The sequence below is a fragment of the Tinamus guttatus genome, unplaced genomic scaffold (assembly GCF_059628265.1).
Source record: "Tinamus guttatus ecotype Peru unplaced genomic scaffold, ASM5962826v1 Tinamus_guttatus_pri_ptg000197l, whole genome shotgun sequence".
NCBI classification, from domain to species: Eukaryota; Metazoa; Chordata; class Aves; order Tinamiformes; family Tinamidae; genus Tinamus; species Tinamus guttatus.
The window spans coordinates 6826677-6851065 of NW_028288731.1; the positions used below are offsets into that span (position 1 = coordinate 6826677).

Sequence of the window (24389 nt, forward strand, 5' to 3'; positions counted from 1 at the left end):
AATAAGCTTGATCGGTTCAATCTCTTTGTTCTGTTTGAAATGTGTATCTGATGTGATGCTTGTCCTGATAAGCCTGATGCAATGCAGATCCTACTGGGACGACCAGAACTTCAGAGAGTATTGCAGTGTATATAATGAGAATATTAACACAGGATTATTTTAGCAAGAATGTAGCTGTATCTATTTGTGAAGATTTAAGTGTTCTTAGGAACATGCAGTTACATTTTAGTCTTATGACTCTGTGTTTTGTGTACAGGGTTTCAGACTAGGGTGTGCAACACTGTCTTTAAAAATGTTGCACATCCTGTGGCACACTGCAAAAAATTAAATAAGCAGAAGATTTTTCTGGACTCTTCAGAATATGCTTAGTATCACACAGTCACAAAAACAGGAGAAATTGATATTTATCTAGATAAAGCTGCAGACATTCTTGCTGGCACCATCAACTTGACCCCCTGTGGTGAAGCATTTCTCTTGGGGATTAACTAACTGGGATGCAACCATTGCCATCCTGTGGGCCATGTGTCCCATGAAACACTAGGGCTGTGTCAGACTCCTGAGACAATCCCTGGGAAGGGAAGGAGTCTTTCTTTTAGCAGTAACCTGGATTTTTTGCCAGATTAAACTGTATGCAGTCAAAGTTTGCTTGTTTGCCAAGTCCCTAAATGTGCCATGGTGAAGTCAAACAAGTATGGCAAAAGCCCTCCAGAGATAACGGCTGAAAAGCATTTTATATAGATAGTAAGTACAAGGGAAGTACAAATGGGGCATGATAGAGAAAATCATGACGGTTGGACGATGGCGCTGTATATAGTTCAGTACTGGAGTGTATAGAGGATCATCACATATATTGCTGTGTGATGATTTTTTTAGTTGGTTAAAAAGATGAAGGTTTAGGTCTTTACAGAATATGTGACTCAATCAGCAGTTGTACTAGAGGTGGCCTGAGTTCAAAATACAGGTTAACTTGCCACATCTCCAGCTGTGATTCAGCATGAGTGTAGAATCCCTCCTTTTGAATGAAACTCTTCCTTTCCCTAGTTCTGTATTTCTCAAATGAATTGGCACTTTCTCCTGGCACTAATGGCTCCAGGATACTCCTCTGTGATCAGTAAAATGAGGTATATTTGGACAGGAGGAATCATCGCAGGTGTGGGGCAAGACTGACTCTGAAGTCTGTAAGTGCAGGTGTCCTCTCAGGACTTCTCTGCTTATCCTTACCAACCAGTTGCCTTTCCATCAGTCAGCATCGTGAAGGAGCACCCTCATATCATATCCTAATCAAGGTCATGCAAGGAGCAGGTAGTTAGAAGACTTAAGAGCTGTCATAGCTTGTTGCCCTTGCTTGCTTACAGCCTCTCCAGCCCATTTTACTTGACAGTGCCTCGGTTTGGTGAGGCAGTACCTGTATCTGTTGGCGTGTGTCTTTGCTCTCTGAGGGCCGTTGATGCCAACTCCCTGTGTTTTCTGCCCGTTTTAGGTGACTTTGCGGTGCTGCTCAAGGCAGGTATGACAGTCAAGCAGGCCATCGTGTACAACGTCCTGTCTGCCATGATGGCTTACATAGGCATGCTCATCGGCACCGCCGTGGGACAGTATGCCAATAACATCACCCTGTGGATCTTTGCAATCACCGCAGGCATGTTCCTCTACGTGGCATTGGTGGATATGGTAAGATTATGATGACTTATGTCATTCTTGCGTTGGGTGCAGAAAGCCTAGGCCTTGAAATTGCACCTGCTCTGGATTTTTTGCTGTTCTTACGACACCAAATGAAGTGTATGTAGACAGTAGAGAGCTGTTTCTGTTCTACGTCTTTTGAGAAGGCTGCAAATACTGTGAGAGATGTAGCAAACTCCTGTAGTCACTTGCCTGTGTGGGTTTCCACTATGGAGATCTGCCTCTAATTTATATTAAAATACAAAAACTCCAATGGGGCTAGGAAAGACGTTCACGTTTCCCACTAATAAACATGAGATGATCATCTATTTTATGGACATAAAAGAGAATGACACTGGAGTTCAATCCACTACTCTAGACTGACTCACCAGTAAAATTTAAGGTTCATGCATTCAGTCTTAGAAGGATTAGTTTTAGCCTTCCGGAAGAGCAGTTGGTAAAACATTGCTTTGCATTGATTTTAAAACTTACTTGCTCGAATGCATGTTGTTTATTCAAGGATTAACTTATGTGTATGTTGTATTTAGCGAGCATACGCCATACATCCAGATCCTTCGAGCAGTAAGGTGGTTCTGCACATGTTATCAGTCTGTACTTAATCCTCATTTCTCTTCTGAAGAGCTTCAGAGTCACACTTAAATAAGTCAATTTGCATTAGTACAATGATGATGAGATCAGTTTTCACTTCCTGGATATTCTGTAATGTCACTCCAGCTGAAAAATATATATAAAAAAAGGATAGCTCAAGCCATTTCCCTGGATTGTAAAGACAAATCTTGTATTAGCTGTATCAGAAACTTCAGTTCCCAAGTGTTCAGGCAGCTCTTGTTGCTTCCCTCAGAAATGAGAACATTTCTGCAGTTACTGAAGTACTTCCCTGGATTTCCATCTCTTTCTTTACAAATTGCTCTTTCCTAGTACAGGCATCTGAAGCAAAGGCAAGCTTTGGTAGCTGTTATTTCTCTACTTGGATAGACTGTGATCATTAGATTGTTACTTGGATCACCAGGTAGGGCTACGTATGCTTTATGCAAAAGGACTTGCCCATAACTGGAGTTCAGGTCTCTGCTTGGTGGCAGCACGCGGAGCTGTGGGGCAGTCTGCACTAGTGCCAAGTCTGACTTCGTTTAGCCCTTGTTTTGCTGTAGTGTTTGTAGTTAGGCTGTCTTGTCTACTCTGTGTTTTTCAGACAAGTACGTTTTTAGTAGAGATTTAAATTCTCAACAAGTCAAATTGGCAGCTTTTGGTTTCTTTCTGAAACATAGTAATGTAAGACCACATAGAATCATAGAATCATAGAATGCTTAGGGTTGGAAGGGACCTCTAGAGATCATCTAGTCCAACCCCCTGCACACGCAGGGTCACCTAGAGCACGTGGCACAGGACTGCATCCAAGCGGGTTTGGAAGATCTCCAGAGAAGGAGACTCCACAACCTCTCTGGGCAGCCTGTTCCAGTGCTCTGTCACCCTCACTGTTAAGAAATTTTTCCTTAAGTTCCTATGGAATTTTTGATGTTTCAGTTTCCGGCCATGTCCTTATACTTGTCCTTTGGGCAGATTTGATGGTGTGATGATGTGTCACATCATCATGTCACACTTTTAAATCTTCCAAGTCTGCTGTTCGTTTTCTGCTGCCATCGGTGCTATTGGACTTTCCTTCACAGGTGAGGAAGTCTTCCAAAAACCCAGAACTATCAGAATTTTTAAGGGGTTTACACAGAATCTTCTTCAATTGTTCCTCACATACAGATTGCTTCCTATTATTTCCATACTTACAAAGGAAATAGATATGAATATGTGTTAGTGTACAACAGCAAATGAATGGCTGAGTTATTTACACTGGTCTTTATATGCATTGTGATATAAGGGTATATTTATAGCAATGCAGCTATAATTAAAGCTTCTACTTATGTTTATTTGAGCATGACTTGGTTTTAATTGAGGAAGAGAACATGAAAGAGCAGAGCTCAAAGAAAGCTGGGCTGGCCCTTATCCTGAGGAATGTGAAGTTCAAATACAAGCTAAAAAAAAAATGCCCAAGGGAAAGGCTGTGGCATAGTTCACTTTGTTTTGTAAATATGTGATTTGTTTGAGACCGTGTTTTAATAACATGTAATGACGGGGTAGAGTTTTAACTGTTTCTTAATGGACTGTTCTTAACTGAATCCTGCAATGTTTTTCTGCATCAGCATTACCTTATCAACTTGTCTGTATATAAATGGAAGTGGAACGACTCCAAAACATTTTCTGTTTTAGCTGCCAGAAATGCTTCACGGCGATGGAGATGATGAAGAGCATGGGTACTGTCCTGTGGGGCAGTTCGTGCTTCAGAACCTAGGTCTGCTGCTTGGATTTGCCATCATGCTGGTGATTGCCCTCTACGAAGATAAAATTGTGCTTGACATCCAGTTTTGACCATCTCTGGTAATCTCTGGTTACACTGATGTTACTGTCTGGCTTTGAGTCTGCTCTGCTTTACTGTATGCACAGTGCTCAGAGGAAAAGCAGTGCCTTGCACTATTTACACTACTACAGAGTCTTCATTTGGGTGTAGATTAACTTCTGCTTTTATCCAATTAAAATTGGATACGATGACCCAGTGCATCTTCTAAATTCAAGTGACAGACAGAAATACTGAAAAGGAGAAGTGGGTTCAGTGTGCTGTAGAGAAAGCACTGTTTGCTTGCTTAAGAAAATAAAAAGTACAGTGAAGGATCTACTCTTCGGGAAAGTATCTTTCCATACTACATTTGAACAGAACCCCAAAAATCTTAAAGCTGAAATTCACCCCTCTGCAAAGAACCAGAGTAAGCTTCTAGTGCCACGTAAGGCTTAAGTAGCACACATAATTTTATATATATATATATAATATGTTCTGTGCTGATTCCTCTGCATAGTAGCAAGAAGTATTGAATCTTAAAACAACACGTGACTGGATACCACTGTGATGGTTTAAATTAAAAATAAAATCCTAAAAACTATTTAAATATTTTAGCTCCACGTTAAGCTGCACTCCCTCCTTACAAACTTCATGTGTAAGAAGACAGGCTGTTGCAATATGCACTGCAGAGAGCTGTGTTCCTTGAGGATCAGTTTTACAGTGTTTTCCTGACTCAGATTTATTTGATGTCTATTCCTTGATATTAGTAGGAAAATGCAAAATGCAGTAGAATTAGTGTTAGCTTGGGGTAATCCCTGATATCAGAGTTACTGAGGTATTTCTGGTTCTTTTTGACAAATGCTAAACATGTAGTGTGCCACTGTGTGCCACTTGCAACCTAAACTACTGAAGAATTGTGGCTGTGAATTTGTGCAAACTCTCTTTTAACAGAGAATCCATATGGGAATTTCTCATTTTTTTTTAACAGTTATTTTGGGATGTTTTCTTCTTTTATGTTAAAGCAGTCTAAAGTGCAAGTTGCTAGTTACTGAACCTGGGCACAAAGGTTAAATTATGCTCTTGTGTATGTAGCTCTGGTGGGATATTTATGATGCTGTAGTATCAGATCACATCTGTTCTGCAGTGCCTTGATATCAGACATTGTAGCACTGGCCATTTCTGGCATTAGACAATATGCAGGAAGATTCCTACTTCCAGCATAAAGCGATTCATTTCTACTTTTTTTTTTTTTTTTTTTTTTTTTTTTTTTTTTTTTTACTATTTTTGGTATTTAAATTATATTATTTAAAAAAAAAAAACAGATGTAATAGATCTATGGTGTGTGTAATTCAGGAGGTCGAATGGGAAATTTGGGCCTTAACTTGCTGGTTATCAGCTCTCCTGGACTGCAGCGTGCCGAGCTGCTCGTATTGCCAGACATGAGTTAGTTTTTCTTGTACCCATCTCCCTTAACAAACAGTGAGTTTGCGAGGCGCGCCAGTTGATGCTGTAGTAGCAGTCCAAGCATGGTAGTAGCCTTTTTTAAAACATTGGGTTTGTCTTTTTATGTGTGTGCCAGGGAAGCTGTGCTTTGACTCCGTGCCATTTTGTTTGAGTCTGCTTGGCGCCAGTGTAGCTACTACAAACGGCCGGATCCGAACGCCTCGGCAGGAGCCACTCGGGATCTTCATTCCATTTCAAGTTCATGCCTGTTTCCTGCGGCCCTTTGCTTTTGGAAGCTTCCCTTGATCATTTAAGAGCAGCTCGTGTATTTTAAAGGTGTCGGGTGGTTCTTGCCAGTATTTCTTCCAACCACAGTATCACGGAACAGTATTAAGGGTCCATTTCAAAGAAGGCTACAGCTTCTTCAGTGAAGAAGCCCAAAGCCCAGGGGCCAGTTATGCAGTTGTCTGATGCTCTGAACCTAGTGTGCGTGGGGGGACTTGTTGTTTCTTGTGTTTTGTTTTTTTAAACAGGTGGATTATTGGGCTATAAATAGCAAATACACTGTTGCTGTTTCAGGTGAATTCCTCCAGTGTGAAGATCCCGGGTGACATTTTTTCCTAGAACCCAGGTTAGATCCCTGAGTACAATTTTCAGAGACTTAAGTAACTGGATACCTGCCGGAGGTCTGAGCTGAAATAGCCTGTGTTGCTTATGTGTTAGCACAACCTTTAATTTTAATGTCGTTAATTCCGTCATGTATAAGGGGCTCATTATGTGGTTGAATTGAGTTTTTGTCAAATCATTTTTTTAAAAAAATTGTCTTTAATTCTCTTCAAATGAAGATGTCACTGTTTCAAGTAGTAGGTTTACTTTTGTATTAGTTCAAATGTGGTTATAGCTCAATACGCTGCCTTTGTAGAAAAGAGTTAACTTCCTTCCAAGACCATCTTCAGGCAAGGGAAAAACATGGTTAGGTAGGTACTGCATTTTTCATATTAAATATGGGTTTTTCCCATTTATTTTCTAATATTTATTACAGGCTATGAAGAGCAGTGTAGCAGCTGTGGCTTCTAGAAGTTTCCACCAGTATTGAATTCCAGGTCATTTTAATATACAATTTTAGGGTCATGTTACAATCTGAATTCCACTGCGTTTCTAGTTGGCTTCAACATTCCATTCTGCTTGAATCCAGAGTCTCATTTAACTTGTATCTGTTGGAGGGCATAAATGTTACTTGTATATTACAATGCTGTCACTGTGTGACATCCCATATGAATTTTGATGTAGATCACATTGCATTCAATCAGCTGTGATTATGCTTAGAAAATATTGTAGTAGCTAGATGCAGTGTGACTATTCCCTCCCTCCCCTCCACCCCTCCTTAGCAATTGAGTCTACGGTTTTAAAATGTGATTATGGTCCTATAAGATACTTGCTGAGCTATGAGTCTTTTTGTTATAACTAAATTCTTTTTTTTTTTAATTTTATAAAGCTGGAAATGATCAAATGCTGTTTTGTTCACTGTCAACAGTGTTGTGTTCATTTTATGTATGTTCCTTATTTATAAGGAGCCTTCAGAAAATAAAATTATTCAAGAAGCAAATATTCTTGTTGGCTTTTATAAGGTTTTGTTGTACACATTTATATCTTAGTACTCATCTTCATGTTTCAGTGCTTATGAGAGGCGCAAAATGCAAAACTGTGAACAAATTCCTTTTATATGTTGATTTTCCTTTTTAAGAGACATTTAAGGCTTGACATGCCTCCTCTGTAAGTGAAGTGGGAAATGAGCCTCCAGTCAGGCGTGGTGAAGTCATGAGTTCAGCTGGCACAGGAGAGCCACCCCCCGGCCGATCCAGTGCTCCTCCGGCTGGTCCGAAGGCAGGATCATGGCGATGACGAAGTTGGTGGAATGGCCTGTAGTTGACAGGACCCCTCTTCTCTCGCTGGTCTTGTACAGAGGAGCCAGGTAACTTGGTCGCTGCGGAATCTCCATCTTCTTGCAGGGCTTTAGCCATATCTGCGGGAAAGAATAACATCATCTTTAAAATCAAAAATGTTGGGAAACCCTTAGCTTGTTGAAGGTGTTTGGCAGTGGTTCCTTTCTGCTTGTGTTTGCTTTTATACAGCTAGCCCTGAAAACCTGCTTGCTATTTCCTCTTCGTTGGCAGTTTGATCTCCCCCAGCTTCAGCGACCGCAGCCCTCCGGCGGCAGCAGCAGCAGGGCTCCCCACTCTCCTCGGGAGCGTAACTTCTAATGCAACACTAAATGTTTTCCACTCAGTTTAAGGAGCTTTTACCATACTACTTTCTTTAGGACTAGAGCTTAGGGTATGGATCCCATCATGTTTATCATTAGTTGCTACGAGAAGATGTCATCAAATGAAAGATACTGACCACAGGCACTGTGTCATAGAGGATTTTGGGATGAGATTCTCCTAGCTTCTTAGTTTGTCTGTCCCAGCGTGCTCCATCCAAGAACAATCCTCGAATATAGACCCCTGAATCGGTTGTAAAAGACACTGTATTAGGCAAACACGGAGAATGTCTTCTGGCTGAGGGCTGCAGCGCAGGCGAGGCTCCCTTTGCTGGCTTGGGGTATATAACAACCATATTCTGTGTTACTGTTTATTCCCATCAGCATTATATAAAGCTACAGTGTCCAACAATACCAAATCTCTCCAACCTTTTCTGAATGCTAGACTAAAAGCTATTCCAAAGTACAAGATACCTGTCACCGTTTTACAAATTCACAGTTGTCATTTTTATAAAGTCTTGTTTACAATATACAGTTTATATAAACTTGGATATGGATATAAACTTGGAGGTCTGATCATATGAAGAGTCTTCAAATTGTTTTACTGCTTATGTTTCAATTTACCATTTTTATGCCTTTCTGAAACAGTTGTTTGAAGGAGTTGAATGTTTAAAAATATAAACCACAAATATCCTATGACAGCTGTCCTCCCATCAACTCTAACTGGAGAAGAACATGAGAAATCAACACCTGTTTATTCATCAGACTTGCACCTTCTTCCTGAGTTGACTGAAAACTGGAACTTCTAAAACAAGAAATAAACCTGCCCCAACAGAAAAAAAAGAGTTGAAAATGATGATTTGCAAGGCAACCTGCCAAGCCCTTCCTTAGACAACTTCCAGTCAAACTGGTCCTCAGAAAAACACTGAAAAGACTAGGAGGAGCTGTTTAGTTTAACTCTCCTTGTTCTGAGGAGATGCAGGCTCAGGAAAGCATTTGCAGCTGCAGCATAAGGAAAGCAACCTGTAAGACTGTACATTATTTTCCCCTTAAAGCAAGTCCCCTACTGCACCTAGTGATCTTATCAGTAGAACTGTGTTTTTTCTATGGATAACAGAACTAGGACATCCAAAGCAAGACTCGGTGTCTTGCTTTCATTGGCTTATGGAAATACTGTGTATCTCAGGTGCATGCATTGTGGAGTGAAATAATGGAAAGGAAAATGCAGGTCAGCTATTATTTAGAAATTTACTCTCACTTGGAAAAAAATGGGCTAAAAAGTGTCTTTTGGTGTTATTTTATAGCTGTAGGCCAATCTGGGAAGTTCACTAATGTTAGCGATTTCTTAAACAGTATTTTGCTGCATCACTCTTAGTGCATCTCTTGGGGAATATTAACGGTACAGTAGTAGATATTTTTCAGCTAAATTCATTAAAAAAATTGCATACTTCTGAGTGCAGATTTGTGTTAACCTCCGAGTACTTCAGCATCGGCAGGTAACTGTGTCACCCATGTACTTGCCATCCTCAGGAGCATTCCTGTATTCCTCATCGTCCAGCACTTCGTAGTCAAAGTCTAGGAGGTCTATCGGTATAGTGTATTTTCTGGCATAGTTCTGCTGAGCACCTGTTAGGAAGGCTTGTGTGAAGAAGAACCCCGAAATCCAGAAGACTGGTGGGGTGCCGTTTTCATACCACTCCTGCAGCAAGAGAAGGAGGAGCAGAAAAGAAATAAGTTGGATTTGGTTTATGATAGTGTCTAGGAAAGCATCAAAAGTAATTTTTTTTTTGCCTTTGTCGTCGTCTTTCAGAAAGCAACAGTATTTTGAATGGCTGCCCTGCTGTGTCTTTTTAACAAAGTTGCTTAAAATGTCACAAACTTGAAAAAAAAAACCACTGTTGCTCAGAAATAGTTAATTTATGTGAATGTATTACTGTGTTGTGGAAGTTCAGCAAATGACTCCCTTGTTTTCTCTTTCTCCTCCCTTATCAGAGGCTGTTGAGTTTTCATCTTGGTTTGCCTGTGCGGGTGGGAGATCCCTAGCCATATCCTTGCAGGCTGTTTTTAAAACTGTCCCGTTTCCCTTCCAAGGCCAAAGTCACATATCTAAAGTATGTGACAAACAAGTTGAACACGAGGAGAACATGATTTCTGAGCTGGATGAAGGCACAGAGTGCTCCCTCAGCAGGTTTGCTGATGGCACAAAACTGGGAGGAGTAGCCGATACCCCAGAGGGCTGTGCTGCCATCCAGAGGGACCTGGACAGACTGGACAACTGGGCAGTGAAAAACCTCATGCAATTCAACAAGGCCAAGTGCAAGGTTCTGCACCTGGGGAGGAATAACCCCAGACACCAGTACAGGCTGGGGACTGACCTTCTGGAGAGCAGCTCTGCAGAGAGGGACCTGGGTGTCATGGTGGACAACAAGGGACCATGAGGCAGCAGTGTGCTCTTGTGGCCAAGAAGGCCAATGGGATCCTGGGGTGCATTAAGAAGAGCGTCTCCAGCAGGTCGAGGGAGGTGATCCTGCCCCTCTACTCAGCCCTGGTGAGGCCATACCTGGAGTATTGTGTCCAGTTCTGGGCTCCACAGTACAAGAGGGATGTGGAGCTGCTGGAGAGAGTCCAGCGCAGGGCCACAAGGATGATCAGGGGCCTGGAACATCTGCCCTATGAGGAGAGGCTGAGGGAGCTGGGCCTGTTCAGCTGGAGAAGAGAAGGCTGAGAGGGGACCTGAGCAGTGTCTAGAAGTACCTCAAGGGAGGCAGTGAGGAGGATGGTGCTGGCCTCTTTTCACTGGTGGCCACCGACAGAACTAGAGGAAATGGCCACAAACTGAAGCACCAAAAGTTCCACAGGAACTTCAGGAAAAAATTCTTAACAGTGAGGGTGCCAGAGCACTGGAACAGGCTGCCCAGAGAGGTTGTGGAGTCTCCTTCTCTGGAGATCTTCAAACCCGCTTGGACGCAGTCCTGTGCCACGTGCTCTAGGTGACCCTGTGTGTGCAGGGGGTTGGACTAGATGATCTCTAGAGGCCCCTTCCAACCTTGAGCATTCTATGATTCTATTCTATGATTTCCCTCCTTGTCATGAAAAAGGGGACCTATTTAAACCTCCAGTGATTTGAACAGAAGTTCTTTTCATAGCGTATGTCATGGGGGCTTCTGTAAAAATGCTAAAATAATGCCAGAATTCATTGATTTTGGTTGTAATGCATGTGAGGTCTATAGTAAGTATCAGTGATTACTGCATGCAAGAAGACATTTTTCTGATGGTTGCAACTGTAAATTTTTGAGACTAATAATTTCAGAAAAATTCAAATTTTGTTACCATTATCTGTTACAGAGAATTGCAGTAGTTACTAAGCCAGTTGTCTCATCACTAGTGGTCTCCCCAAAGGAAATAATAATCCTTCTTTTAGGTCCTGGCAAATCCACCCTTGTACAAGCTGAACCTGGGCTCTGTTCTAGCAATGGCATTTTGGTTTTCTTTACCTACTGCTGTCAGGCTTGTTACAGGTGAAGGTGGAAGTTACCTGGTATTTAACATACCTACATATGCAAAGTTGTTGTGCTAAGGAGGGTGCCGTGTGTTCTCTGAGTAACTGCAAATGCAAAATTTGCAAATATTTTTCTCTACCTGAAAGCTAGATGCATCTAGCTGCATTCTGCATCTGTGGGGTTTTTGTTGTTTTTTTTTTTTTTCTAATTTACCTAAATTTTGATGCTGGAACTTTTGTCCATCTTAACATCTCCTTTTGTAACAGCATCTGTGTTTTTATGAGGAAGGCTACCTGGTAGGAATTACGTATTTCTGCGTAAATCAGTTCAGTCTTTAGTGTCAAAGGCATCTATTGGTCTTAACCAATTCATGTGCTGTCACTAAGGCACTTGGTTAAAGTAAGTTCTGTGAATCTGCAACCTTGGAGGTTATGGGCCCCGTTGAGTCTCCCTAACTCATTCGGCCTCCTTCCACCGCACCCAGCGCAAAGCTTAGAATTTGACCCTAGTTAATGTAAAAGATCCACTGTTAAAATACTTTTTGTAATTTAAACTTGATCATTGGACACTTAGCAGTATCTTCCTATGTTCTGCATTTCTTGCCTACACTGCCACTGCAGAGATGTGTATGGAATCTGGGAGCCACTTAGTGACACGCTTGGGAAGCCGCAAGGGTGGCGGGTGTCGTAGCGGCGCGCGGACGGAGCGCGCCCCGCGGGGCGGCGTGGGGCTCCCTGCCAAAGCCTGGCGCTTCCTTGGGGGTCGGCGAGGCTGCTGCTCCCCAACCTGCACGCCAGCCATTCCGAGGAAGTACACGCGTGTGTGTGTGTGTGTGTGTGTGTGTGTGTGTGTGTGTGCATTTGTGAACTGTCATCAGAGTCAGCAATGAGCAGACCCATACAAACAGCATGTCTGTTCTCACCTGTAAGAACTTCAGTCTACTAAGGAAGTCGTTCACATAGCTGCCAAGAGGCTTGAGGCTTGGGTAAGACTTACTCATCCATAATCCTGGAATTTTGCCTTTCAAAATGCTGTTTACCACTTCCTCCAGTTCAGCAGACATCACTACTAGTCCCTGAAAGAAATATGGAAAAGATGATGTCTAAATACTTTGTTTTGCTTATAACAGTGAATTGTTAAAGCCTCCCTTTAAGAGTTAAAAATAAAAACAACACTTTTTCCAACAGAATTAACCAGCCTTTTGCTAAATGGTACTGGAGCCACCCTGAAAACAAGTGACAGTAGTAAAAAGTCAGTAGTCTGATACAGCAGTCAGTTGTCATATGGGTCAATAAGGTCCATAGACCCTTTTAGAAAAAAATACTGAAAAAAAAATGCCCTCAGAAAAGGCAAATTCTTCAGAAACATGTTATTTCCAGAGTGCTTCTGAGTTTTACTGATTACAAATGCTTACTTAGCTGTTTTCCCCCAGCTGTTTTGTAATAATTCTGCAAGGGTCTCTTGCAGTGACTCTTGTGACTTCTAATAGAAGCGACTCCTCTATTAGTCTAAATTGGCAGATTTCTCAGTTTATGTTTTGGCTTGAGAGGGAGAAGTGGTTGGGGCTTGAGGAGCCCCAGTTTGTATCTCTGTTTTGTCAGTGTACGTTGGGACAAGGTCAGTTAAGCCTTATCCAGCCTTAGGGTTAAGTAGGAGAAAAAAAAAAAAAATGGCCCCAAAACACTTTTCTCTGCTCTTCTGCATTTTGCATAACTGTAGGTTTGGATTTATACTGAAAACAAGGACCAGTTTCTTACTGTGGTGTCTTTGGAGATTGCTGCCTCTGAGGATTCCAGCTACTTGAGGTGTTGAGAGCTGCAACTGTCAGAAATTGTGTGAGGGGCTTCCATCTTTCAAAGCCATAAGGCTTAAAAAAAAAAAAAAAAAAGTGTACCTAGTTACTTCACATCTTATTTGCTAGCAGACATGAGTAGCTGAAACAACCTTGTGTTCTGGCTTTTCTGCAATATTTTTACATTCCATTGCACTCCTGTCAATTTTAAGATGAAGGTAAATAAATCAGCTTGAAGTTTGGACTCCTAAAATTGACTGACCTGCATCAGATTTTAGGGTGAGTTCTCTAAGCTACTTGTACTGATAGTTAGAGATAGAGGCCAGGTTCCAGTTATGCGCCCTTAAGGGTTATTTCTCCACTCACTTTTATTGCTTTCTGGATGTTGGCACAGGAGTCGCGTATTGTCTGCAGTAACTTGTTAAAGCGGCCCATCTCCTGGACAAGCACCGTGTTCATGCTCTGAGTGTAAGTGGTTGGATATCTTCTCATTGCTGCTTCAGTGTCAAAGTTGGAAGGAAGCTTGCTCAGGATGTCTCCTGCAACCTCATAAACAATTTCATCCGTGGATTTTGCACCAGCGCCAGATGCTCGAGACTAAAGACAGACAAAAAATGGGATTTTTTTTTTTTTGGTGGTGAAAGAAAAGAAAGACGTGGGAAAGTGAATAGTTCAAGTACAGCACAGCACAGCTGTTTCATGGGCACTGTTTAAAAGACTGCAGTTCCAGCCCTCTTCCACTCTAACCACCCACTCTGGTCACTACTACAGTCAATTTACCCCAAAAGCATTAATGTCATTAATTAGTGAAATGTGTGACAGCTACACAGAAATCAGATTCTAGGCTACTCCTGGCCCCACAGCTGGCCGAGCCGCCCAGTCTGTGCTGCATTTGGGCGTTCGGCAGCTCCATCTGCTCCCTTCCCTCGGGCGAGCGGTGCCACACGCGCTCGGGCAGCCCCGGCCGCGGGGACGGCAGCTCCCGCGGGAGCCGGGCACGGCCGGGCCCTTGGCAGCCACAACCGCCACCAACCGCCCTGAGGCCCTTCCCGGGGCGCCGCCTCCCAGCCGCGCGAGGCGGCCACCTCACGGCTGGGTCAGGACAGAGGTGCTCGCAGCAGCGCTGTAGCTTTAGTAATGGTATCAACTGTGCTTCCTAAATAAAAAGGGAAATCACTGTGTCTGAAATTAATTGGTTTCATAATTTCAAATACTATCGCATCAGGTTGTCTGTTAGCCACAGAGCTAACAAAAGCTGATTTCCTACAGATTTGTGTCCTTTTCATTGCTTTTGCCTAAATCCAGCTTTCCCTGTAAACTACACTCTGCCAGGCACAGAAAATACTAACTATGCCTTAAAAGATTTCTAAAGTGGACAGTAATTTCATCAGAATGGAGATGGAAACCAAATTAGGCTACAGCAAAAACTGGAAAAAAAAAAGCTAAACTTAGTAATGTATAGATGGAGTAGGGGGTTATGGGAAGATTTGTAGTCTTACATACCTGTGTAAGAAGAATGTTATCAAATAACAGTTGTGTTTCTGACTGATCCTTTGTAATGTCAGCGTTGGCATTCATTCCAAATACCTCCGGGGAGGGATTCAGCGGAAGGGTCTTTGTATATTCAATATAGCTTCGGTACTGAAAAAAACAGCAAAAGGGGGAAGAATAGAATTGTAATGAGATGCAGAAGTGGCCAAACAGACAGAACCGGCCTCAAACTCCATCTCAAGGAAAATGCTACAAATGTTCCTACTGTTAAACATACATACAGGGGAAATGCAGGCACCACGTACATTTCTCTTGTCCATCCTCTTACCCTGAAGAGAGGATTAGTGTTGCTTAAATCACTGCTGGAAAGTCTCTTGGAGAGCAAGATATCAGCATGGGCGGCTGCAGCCCCTTCTGCCTGCAAGGGCCGTCTCTGATGCTTAACCTAACAGCTCTCCTCCCTCCTGAGAGAGGATATAAATTCAATGGCCTGTCCGCCTCCAGCAGACACTAACAGATTATTGACTCTTACGCCTGTTTTATTACATTTTTAACTCAAGCGAGCTGGGTTTCTCCTGTACTGCCCTCTCAGGGTGCTGACTCACACAGAGCAAAATCAGCTTAATAGGGTTTTTTTGTTCGCCTTTTTTTTTTTTTTTTGTGGAGGGATGGAGTTCAATCATTGAAACAAGTCAAACAGAATGTGGGACTGAGCCTCAACAGTGCGCAATGATAGCAGGAAGTGTGAAGGCACATATCAATAGAGCTAAGCGTGATTGCTCTGCTTTTTAAAAAGCCCTTATCCTCAGATACTTACGTCTCCTTCAGGAGGTGCAAAGTAAAGGCCACTGGGGTCAAATTTATACTCCACGTTGGTAATGATTTCTGCAGAGTAGAACTTGTTCAGGATGCTCCGGAGCGTGCGCCGGTCCCAGTCGTCAGTGACTCTCCCGCCATAGTTGCACTCTCCCGTCATGTAGCGAAGGGCGTCGAAGGGCAGCTCCTGCGGGGCAGCGAGGCCGGCGCTGAGGCACTGGGCTTGTGTCCCTGCTCTCCTGGCCTGCAGTCCTGCTCGCCCGCACAGGCAGCATAAGCTCCACCACCAAAAATCTCCACAGCGATGTCCATGAATGCCCTGCCCGCCCCCGAGCCTTGAGCCGGGAAAAACTTCCCAAATTATTGGAACTTGTTTGGCCAGCCGTGCTTTTTGGGCAGCTGCAGGACTGTAACTGCACCCAGTCCTCAGGCCCGCACAGAGCAGGTAACCAGGGCTGCAGTGTCTGCAGCGGGCCCCAGGGCCAAGGCACAGGTGAAGGAGACAGGAGAAACCCTTGGCTGGTTGCTCAAGGGTGAGACAAGCTAGGCTTGGAAGCACGGATTATGGATTCCACGAGATAGATAAAGTCTCTACGGGAAATGAGCACAAGAGCTGCTGATATGCTGAGGATTGGTTAATGGTTCCATATACCAAGTAAATCGGAGAAGAACAAAGAGGTAACTCTCTCTACCACATACAAATCATTAAAACTCTCAAGAAAAAAAGCATCCCTACTGACTAGGCAATATGAAAATATTAAATAAATAAAATCTGAACTATGTAGAAAGTTAGTTTGTGAATGACTGATTATGTACCCATAAATGCAATGTAAACAAATTTCACAGCAATACTAGCTGGATTTCCATTTTTTTTTAAAGACATTTTGAAGAATATATTATTCTATTATTTCTAGTTCACCGTTTAAGAAACTGAAAAACAAATTCCAGCAATCCTGCTGATGCCCTGGCTAACTTTGCAAACCAGTGATCTGCCAAACATACACAAATACATCAAGGTCAACTGATCTGCTCATGGTCTTATCCCTAGCATCAAGTAAATCACAGTTATACAATATAGTGAGTGTTCCATATATCACAACTTAAGAATAGACCATGGATTTCCAGGAGATCCTGGAGATCCACAGTCTTTAGCCAGGGAATTTCAGGGGATAGATGACAGTATGGAGCAAGCTGTGAATGAGGCGAGTTCCTACAACGTGGTTCCAGCGTTCCTCGCCTCGGCCGCGCGCTGCCGGCTGCAGTGACCCATGGGAGCGCGAATGCAAGAGCCCAGCGCTGGGCACGTGCCCCGGGGCGCTGCGCGGTACCTCGTACTGGTTGAGGAAGAGCTGCAGCTGCTGCACGCTGATGCGCAGGTCCGTCTCGTTGAACTCGTAGGCGATGTTCCAGCCGAGCGGCCCGAACTTGCGCCGTTCCTGCACCAGGGCATGGAAGAAGCAGAGGCCGTAGAGCAGGGTCTTGAACTCGGCCTGGAAACCAAGTACAACAGCAAGAGGAACTCACTGCGACTGATCAGGTGGTCCTGCCGTGGCACAGCCGCGGGGCGCTGCCCTGCCGCTGTCAGCGTCCTGCTGCTAATGCCCGTGGAGCTCGTCTCAATACACTACAGCCCCTGGCAGGAGGCCATCAGTGGGTCACAAGCATTAATTTTGAATGGTCTCTTAAACCAGTAAAAACCCTCAAAATAGTTCTATTTTAAAAATAGTGGCAGTCATATATACCCATGTGTGTAAGAGACTATGTTCCCATTAATTTTTTTACACCCTCTTATTGTAAAATAGTTAACACTATACTATTTAGTTATGTAAAATGAAAATTATGAAAAATAATGTAATTTTTTTCATCAGATATGACTGCATACCTAAATCCAATTATGACAAGACACTGCTTCCCCAGGCTTACTTAAAAATGTGGGGGGAAGCATTTACTTTGTCAGTCCTGTAAGCCATGTTATGCCATCACTTGACTGTCTCAATTCTGCAATGGAAATATTTTTATGTCATAGATCAAATACACACCAGAACAGCATGCAGGTCAGGGAGTATTCCACAACAGGAGTTCCCAGTCCTGCACATTTGTCATGGGAAATACATGTTGTTTTACTTCTTTAACTAGAAAGCTGTATCATTAGTGTCATACTACAAACTCTCAGATGAAGACAACTTGTGGTAAACTGAAACTTAAATATTAATAAAATGCTTCGCTGCCAGCAGTAGCAAACAGCATTTCAGTGAGTGGAAGACAATGGTGAGGCTTGAAGGTAGCTCTTCCCCGGGCAGCCAGGCACGAGCAGCAGAGCCTCCTGCGGCTGTTCCACATGAGCGCGTTACCGGTGTCAGCGCAACGGCACTAACCGGCTTCCTGCAGCTGTTGAAAAAGTCGGGATCGGAAATTGGATCCATCAGGTAGGAACGAATTATATTCGCCCGTAAACCTTTTGGTGCTTCGTTAGTCATTTTCACCCCGTTCTGAAGCACAGACACGGGGAAATTCGGAGATGGGTAACTGGTGAGCCAGATTCGGAAATCGGGATGGGTCGTATCAGGATTCAACTCCTACAACACAAATAAAACAAGGAATTGGAAGACAGGAATATACACCTCAACTTTTCATCTTAAAGGAGGCTTTTTTTTTTTTTTTTTTTTTTAAGAGGGAATATATACCAGTATGACCTGTGGTTGTACAAGTGTAAAATTCCTCACAGTAGCAGTTTTTACAGTAGCAGACCAATGAAGAAAGCCCTTGGCCTGAAGAGCTGCTGCAGTGGCTGGGAATTTCACCAAACAATGGACCAGACCCACAATGTTCGTGAGTGTTTTTCACTCCAGTAGACGGAAGGAAAAAGAACCAAGATGTGATGATGCCCTTTGTACAATCATGGGTATGTTGAGCTGGTTTTTTTTAGTTGCCTGCTGGCTTAGACATATGTTCAGCAGTGTTTGTAAGAAGATATTATTTTTACCTCACAGACTCTTTCCAGTATTGGCATCCATGATGTTGCCAGATGGCAGTTTTGCAGAACTATCCACGTCCCTTCTTTTACTGCCTTCTCTATCATTTTCATGGCTATTGGGCCTTGGCCTTGACCAAGCGAGAGGGAGCTGAGCTTTGCACCACCGTATCCCTGCACATATAAAGCATGTTAGAAGTAAGACTAGTGCACATCAAAGCTTCTGGTACAAGAGTTCAAATCTAAGTGTGCGGTATATTTTAAATCACAGAGCAAATCTCTCTTTCATGTCAGTCCAGTTGACTGCCAAGGGAAAACTCCAAGTCCGTATCCACTTAATTCTGAACTGTACAACTCTATTTCACAAGACTCCTCAGAACTTACTATAAAATGCAGAACACATTTACTACCCAGAGGTTGGAGACTTCAAGTCTGCCTGTCACTCTCAACTGCACAGAACAATGAGAGAATAGTCAAGAAACGCAATAAATTTTCTATTAAAAAAAAAAGCAACCTTCTAGCAACCTTCTACTACTTACACTAACCTTTTACATAAGAATTGATCGCAGTTGTTGGGATCTCTTTTTGTTTGATTTTAAATGATCGCCAAAACTACACTTGAATCCCGCAGTGTCCATGCCACCCAAGATCCTGTGGTCTATGTATTACTACATTGTTTTGTAATTAAATCACATTATATGCAGTGCTCATAGAAAAAAACCTTTTCCAGTAAGATTTCGTTGCGTCCCACGGATGTACGCGCACACACACACACACACACACACCTCATGCAGCTTAGAAAGTCTTGGCGATGTTATTAAAATACCTGATCGTCAGCGAACTTGAGGAGCGCAGCCATGGGGTCTGCCCCAGGAGACAGCACGAATATCAGGGGAGCACAGGAGTGACTATCGGCAAATGCTTTGGACAGGTCGAACGGAGGCGGCTCGATGAACGGACGACCCAGGTTGTGAATGATAAATTCCTGCACCATTGGTATTATCTAAAAAAAAAGGAAAAATAGAATTAAAACATCCCATTTTACAAGAGCATTAGAACATAATACTCTGAACGTTTTAATATATAAATGTCAAGAATCCTCTTCCTGCATATAAAATTAGGAACAAGTACAGGCCCAGAGTAATCAATGATTTAGCATGGGTAAACCTGAGCAAAAGTAGCTGCTGTAATGGAAGATGCTCTAAAAAGGTTGACGAGAGACATTCTAGTCAAATGACCCTTAATCTCCTTTCTGTCAGTACATCTGGCCTGACGGGTTGGTGTAAGAAGATAGAATTTCTCCTGCACGTGATCCATCTGTTTTATGGAGAGGATTTCAGGTTTGGCAATCAAGCAACTGCCTTTCAGAGGTGCTAAAAGATCTTAGGTTAGAGAACTTGTGTGTTCAGCAGCTCCTGTGCACTGGTGGCTTCCTACTGAAGCAAAATGAGAGACAGTTTATAAGGAGACAGCTTAAAGTTTGGGGTCTACAAATATTTATGCGTATCTTTCTCCTCAATATTGCTAGTTATTCTGTCTCTGAACTCTTGGAATTTAAAACACACTCTAGAATATTTTATATATTTTATTACTATTCATTATATTTATTTATTATTTACTATCCTAATAATTTTATCTATTCTCCCCACCCCCTTTAAAGAAATACAGGAATTCAGGAAATGCTGAAGTGTTGAAACAGTAATGATATCTTGATCACAACCAGAGTAACATACTTACAGCACCCGGAAAGGTACAATCCATGAAAGATTGCTAAATTCATGTTAAATATGTAACTTTAAACCCTTGCGTTCTAACAATCCATAGTTCCCATGTGGTGTTAGTTGGCAAACACCAGCTGTGGTCGATGCCTCCGGCGCCGGCTCCCAGGTGCGACGCGTCCCCGCTCCGGCGGGGCTTTAAGCCTGCAGGAAGCTGGGAGCAGCTGTGGCCTTGGAAGGATGGAGGTGCTGCTGGAGGAGCTTGCTGCATCCTCCAAGCTTCTGACTGACTTCAAAGACATGTATGAGTATGAGAACCGCCTTAAAACCTTCACCAAGTGGCCTTTTGTGGACAACTGTAAATGTTCTCCAGAGAATGTAAGTCTGGAAAAGGATAATTTTGCCTTTTTTCTTTTTTTAAAAAATCTACTGTGGTTGTATTTGGAGTTGCTGTTAAATATGTTCATGTTCAAGAGTGGCTATGAGCTTCTGATAAGCCACATTCATTTAAAAAAAAAAAAAGTATTCCTCCTTTCCTCTATTTTCTGCTTTGAGATACTGCAGCAGAATGAGTAGTTTCTATATGTCCAGGTCACTAGCCTTCCTATAACACTGAGTAGAGTTACTTTTCTTTTTTTTGTCTTTGTTCATGCACAGTTAGCTTTGTGTATTATGCTTTTTTTTTTTTTTTTTTTTTTTTTTGCTTGCAACTTCCAGTTTAGAAACCTGCTTACATGGGGGGATGCCAGGACTCCCTGAACAGAAAGGCCAGCATGTCAGAATGATTATTACTTAAAATTCAGAAACAAAGGTTACATAAATTTTAGATAAGTTAATATTTATGTCTCTAGGCTCTGACTTGAGTCTGATTTTGATCCACCTATCAAACCTTCAGGTCGTTATCTCAGATGAATGATGGTGTTAAAATTACCTGAGGAGATGTGAATTAGTATAATTGAAATTGTGATTTGGGGTAGTTTCTCCCTGCCTTTTTTAAGGTTTTTGACTACATGCAATATTCTTGAGCTATCTCTAGAAATCAATAAAAGTATCAGGAAAATGTAGAAGTTACAGTATAACTTATATCTGCATAACTTATGTTGAAGAGTTTTCTGTGGCTCTTAGGCTGTTTGTCCCCCCTGGGAGCAGTCCAGCAGCCCTGGCTGCTGCAGACGCAGTGCCTTGACAGGGAGGGCTTGTGTAAATGCTGCTTGCTGAATACAGGGAAGACTTTACCCACTAGAACAAAGCTACTGCGGCAGCCTGTGGATACTGCAGCTACACAAAACTGTTTGCTACTTGTAGCTCTTGTCCTCTACCAGATGCTTCTTTACCAGCTTACAGCTGCCACAGTTAAGCCCCCTTTTGCAGCGCGTGCGGGGTGGCCCCAGTGCCCACGCTCGGGAGGGTGCGTTAGCGAGGCCCTGAGCTCGTGCACTGTCCCCTGCAGATGGCCAAGGCGGGTTTTGTCCACTGTCCAAGTGCCAGCGAACCTGATGTGGCCAAGTGCTTCTTCTGCTTGATAGAACTGGAGGGCTGGGAGCCAAATGACGACCCGTGGTAAGTACAGGAGAACAACATCCAATTCCTGTGACTACATCCCCTACTGATTATACAACAACTAATTTTTCCACAGCAGTTTGCAAAACAGGTCTAAGGAAATCTTAACCTTACCCATTCACCTTGAAATACATCAGAACTTATTAAATATACTCTATATAGAATTTTGAGGTTGGCCTTGCCTTTGCAGAGAATGCCTTGCTTCAACAGATCAGGAAAGTTTCCTATAGCAGCACTACAGACTCCATCTTCCTTGTACCTTTTCTAGATCACAACTAATACAACTAGTTACCATAGGAGGTACACAAGTGTTCTCTGCATAATACCTTTTCTACTGACAGACTGTAGAAGTACTGAACAGTCCTGTTTATCTCTTTAAATGTACATGGATGTACATAGATACATGTTCTTAATCTGAGTTTATGCTGCAGGATGGAACACTCCAAACGCCAGCAATGTGGTTTTTTATCCCTTACCAAGCCCTTTGACGACCTGACAGTGGAGGAGTTCTACATGCTGGAGATGTCACGGCTCAGAACCTTCCTTGTGAGTGTTGACTGAATAAATGTAGTGTCACATTCTAGTCTCGCATCTAACTGGGGGCTTCCTGCCCTGGTTTCTGTGCATCAGAAATAAGTGATGGGGAAAGGCTAGAAGATTCTGAAATCCAGATTCATGTGCTAAAAATTCTGCACCTAGCATTTGTGAACAGCTAGTCTATTGCCTAGCTTCTGAAAGAAAACCTAGTCCCAGTGACTTGTTACAGAAGAAAAATATCAGGGAAAAGATATCCAGGCATCTTCCCCATCCTCCCAGCCCCAGAAGGGCACCAATATGTGAATGCAACAAAATCAGACCAGACTAAACTTAGCCATTAGTCCATCTTTTATTGCTTCATGTGTCCCAAGCCTTACATATAAATACCTGTTTAATTAAGCTGTCAAACTTTTCAGCCCATTTACAATGTTTAACAGCTCTCCAGCTGTACCTCTCTACTTGGGGGATTTCATGCATGATATGTACTGGTGACATCCATGAGCCCACACCTGAGCTGCTTCAACTAGTCTTCTATGATATTTGACCTCTAATCCTAATAATAGCAATTGTGAGAATGGGGTGCTCCAGGCAGGAGCCCCTGATGGGGCTCAGATCAATCTGCATCTTAGTTCTCAGTTCCACATCTTAGCTCCTGAGTGGCTTTCCACAAATGGGGTCTCATTTTGCTGGTAATGTTTGGGTAGAAATGTCCACCTCCTGGCTGTATGTCAAGGTTAACTATTTAAGGTCCTTATAGAACATACTTAATATCTATAAAGGGAACCACATCCCATAGTGGGAGCAGCATAATTTCTTTCAGGGTGAACTGAGGAATAAGAAGGTGATCATGTTTACTCATATATCAGATCAGTGAGTGATTTAGAGCAGGTATAAGAGGATTCTAGCAGGTATAAGAGGGGCCTGGACTAGAAACATTCCTTTAAGTAGAGAATTAAGAGACCTTGAAATGACAGCTTCCCCTTTCCTGACCCAAGGATGTCCATAGCTTAGAGGGCTAGGACAGATCCAGAACATGCTGCTACCTGGAGCACCCATGTCCTAATGCATTCTCCTGAGAAGTGAGATCAAGCATCTGCACACAAAAGGAAATAAAACTCCCTCTCCTTTATTAGGTTTAAAATGCAGATAAGGAATAATGTCACAATTTAGAAATGAAAGCCCCAAAATGGTCACTGACCAGAATGCAGGAGGTAGTTAGAAGATCTTCTCAATGGAGCTCATGTATGATGGCCAAAGGGCTAGGCAGCATTTGGACTGGAATTGCTGGCCATAGTCAGGGGCAGCCCTCTAAACCAGGGTTAAAGGCAGATCAAAAGGTCTTTGAAGATCTAAGTTCTACACATACTCCAATCTTGCAGTAAAAATGTTCAATTGACAGTCTCAATCTTTTTGCTTTAAGTGGAAGACTGGCAGAAGCATAATCGCCTCTTTTGAAGAAGAAGTTGCTGCAACTAGGAAGCGTCTTGTGGATAACTTTGTCTCCAAACATCAGTATCTATCACAGATGCCAACAGATTTCCATGCTGATCAACCTGCCCAATCTTCTGAAAGTTCTTGTTATCAGCCAAAAAATCCAGAAGTGTGAAGTCTGACTCTAAAGCCTTATCTTTATATGGTAAAAGTATTTATATTTTTATCTGAGTACCAATACAAAGCTAAAAAGCTGTCTAAGGATTTCTTTTACTAGATAATTTTATAGGCTGCCTGTAACAGAGGACATAACTTACACTACTCTTACCTATCACAGTGTGTGTTGTTGTTATGGGACTGCTATTAGCCTCTAAATTCTGACTATGTGAAAATGTCTAATGAAAATTTTTCTTGTTTTATAGTTCTTCCCCTGAATAAAGACTTGCAATAACTGTAACCATTCAGTGTGGCCTTCCTTGTCTTCAAGGTTTGGAGCTAGACAGGCTCAAATCAAAACAATTCTGCTTCAAAGCCCTTTCAGTAAAAGTAAAATACTTGTTACTGTAAGTACCTATATTGGCCATTAAATTATCTTCCTGGACAAGTCACATGCTATCATAGACAGTAAAGTGTTTAAAAAAAAAAAAAAAAAAAAAAAAAAAAACAATAGCAGCTGCAGAGGAGAAGTTAGAAGGAGTAAAAAGCAGTCCTTAAGAACAAGAGCTCTGGGGACTTCTGTGAATACAAGGAAAAAAAAAACCCTCAAGGCCTACCCTTTCATTTAAAACTAAATGCTCTTTACTTATTACC

The 24389-nt window shown here is 42.5% G+C and overlaps 3 protein-coding genes across 3 annotated transcripts in view; 2 read left to right on the forward strand and 1 right to left on the reverse strand.

The window, feature by feature from the left end:
• The window catches only part of SLC39A10 (solute carrier family 39 member 10), a 31384-nt gene extending 27280 nt beyond the window's left edge, over positions 1-4104 (forward strand). Inside the window, exons 9-10 of the mRNA XM_088523761.1 lie at positions 1481-1671; positions 3937-4104. Of these exons, the coding sequence (XP_088379887.1) occupies positions 1481-1671; positions 3937-4095 (350 nt within the window). The 3' untranslated portion in view covers positions 4096-4104. The remainder of the gene's footprint in view (positions 1-1480; positions 1672-3936) is intronic.
• A 3215-nt stretch (positions 4105-7319) lies between these two features.
• DNAH7 (dynein axonemal heavy chain 7) overlaps positions 7320-24389 on the reverse strand; it is an 86109-nt gene continuing 69039 nt past the window's right edge. The window contains exons 54-64 of the mRNA XM_010219510.2: positions 19160-19336; positions 18346-18507; positions 17738-17938; positions 16691-16852; positions 15364-15549; positions 14559-14696; positions 13422-13652; positions 12186-12338; positions 9285-9462; positions 7904-8007; positions 7320-7526 (exon numbers count right to left, since the gene is read on the reverse strand). Of these exons, the coding sequence (XP_010217812.2) occupies positions 7320-7526; positions 7904-8007; positions 9285-9462; positions 12186-12338; positions 13422-13652; positions 14559-14696; positions 15364-15549; positions 16691-16852; positions 17738-17938; positions 18346-18507; positions 19160-19336 (1899 nt within the window). The remainder of the gene's footprint in view (positions 7527-7903; positions 8008-9284; positions 9463-12185; positions 12339-13421; positions 13653-14558; positions 14697-15363; positions 15550-16690; positions 16853-17737; positions 17939-18345; positions 18508-19159; positions 19337-24389) is intronic.
• LOC148594820 (baculoviral IAP repeat-containing protein 5.1-like) lies at positions 20292-23772 on the forward strand. Its single transcript, XM_088523776.1, has 4 exons — positions 20292-20429; positions 21502-21611; positions 22043-22157; positions 23569-23772. The coding sequence occupies exons 1-4, from the start codon at positions 20292-20294 to the stop codon at positions 23752-23754; spliced, it is 549 nt and encodes a 182-aa protein (XP_088379902.1). The 3' UTR covers positions 23755-23772.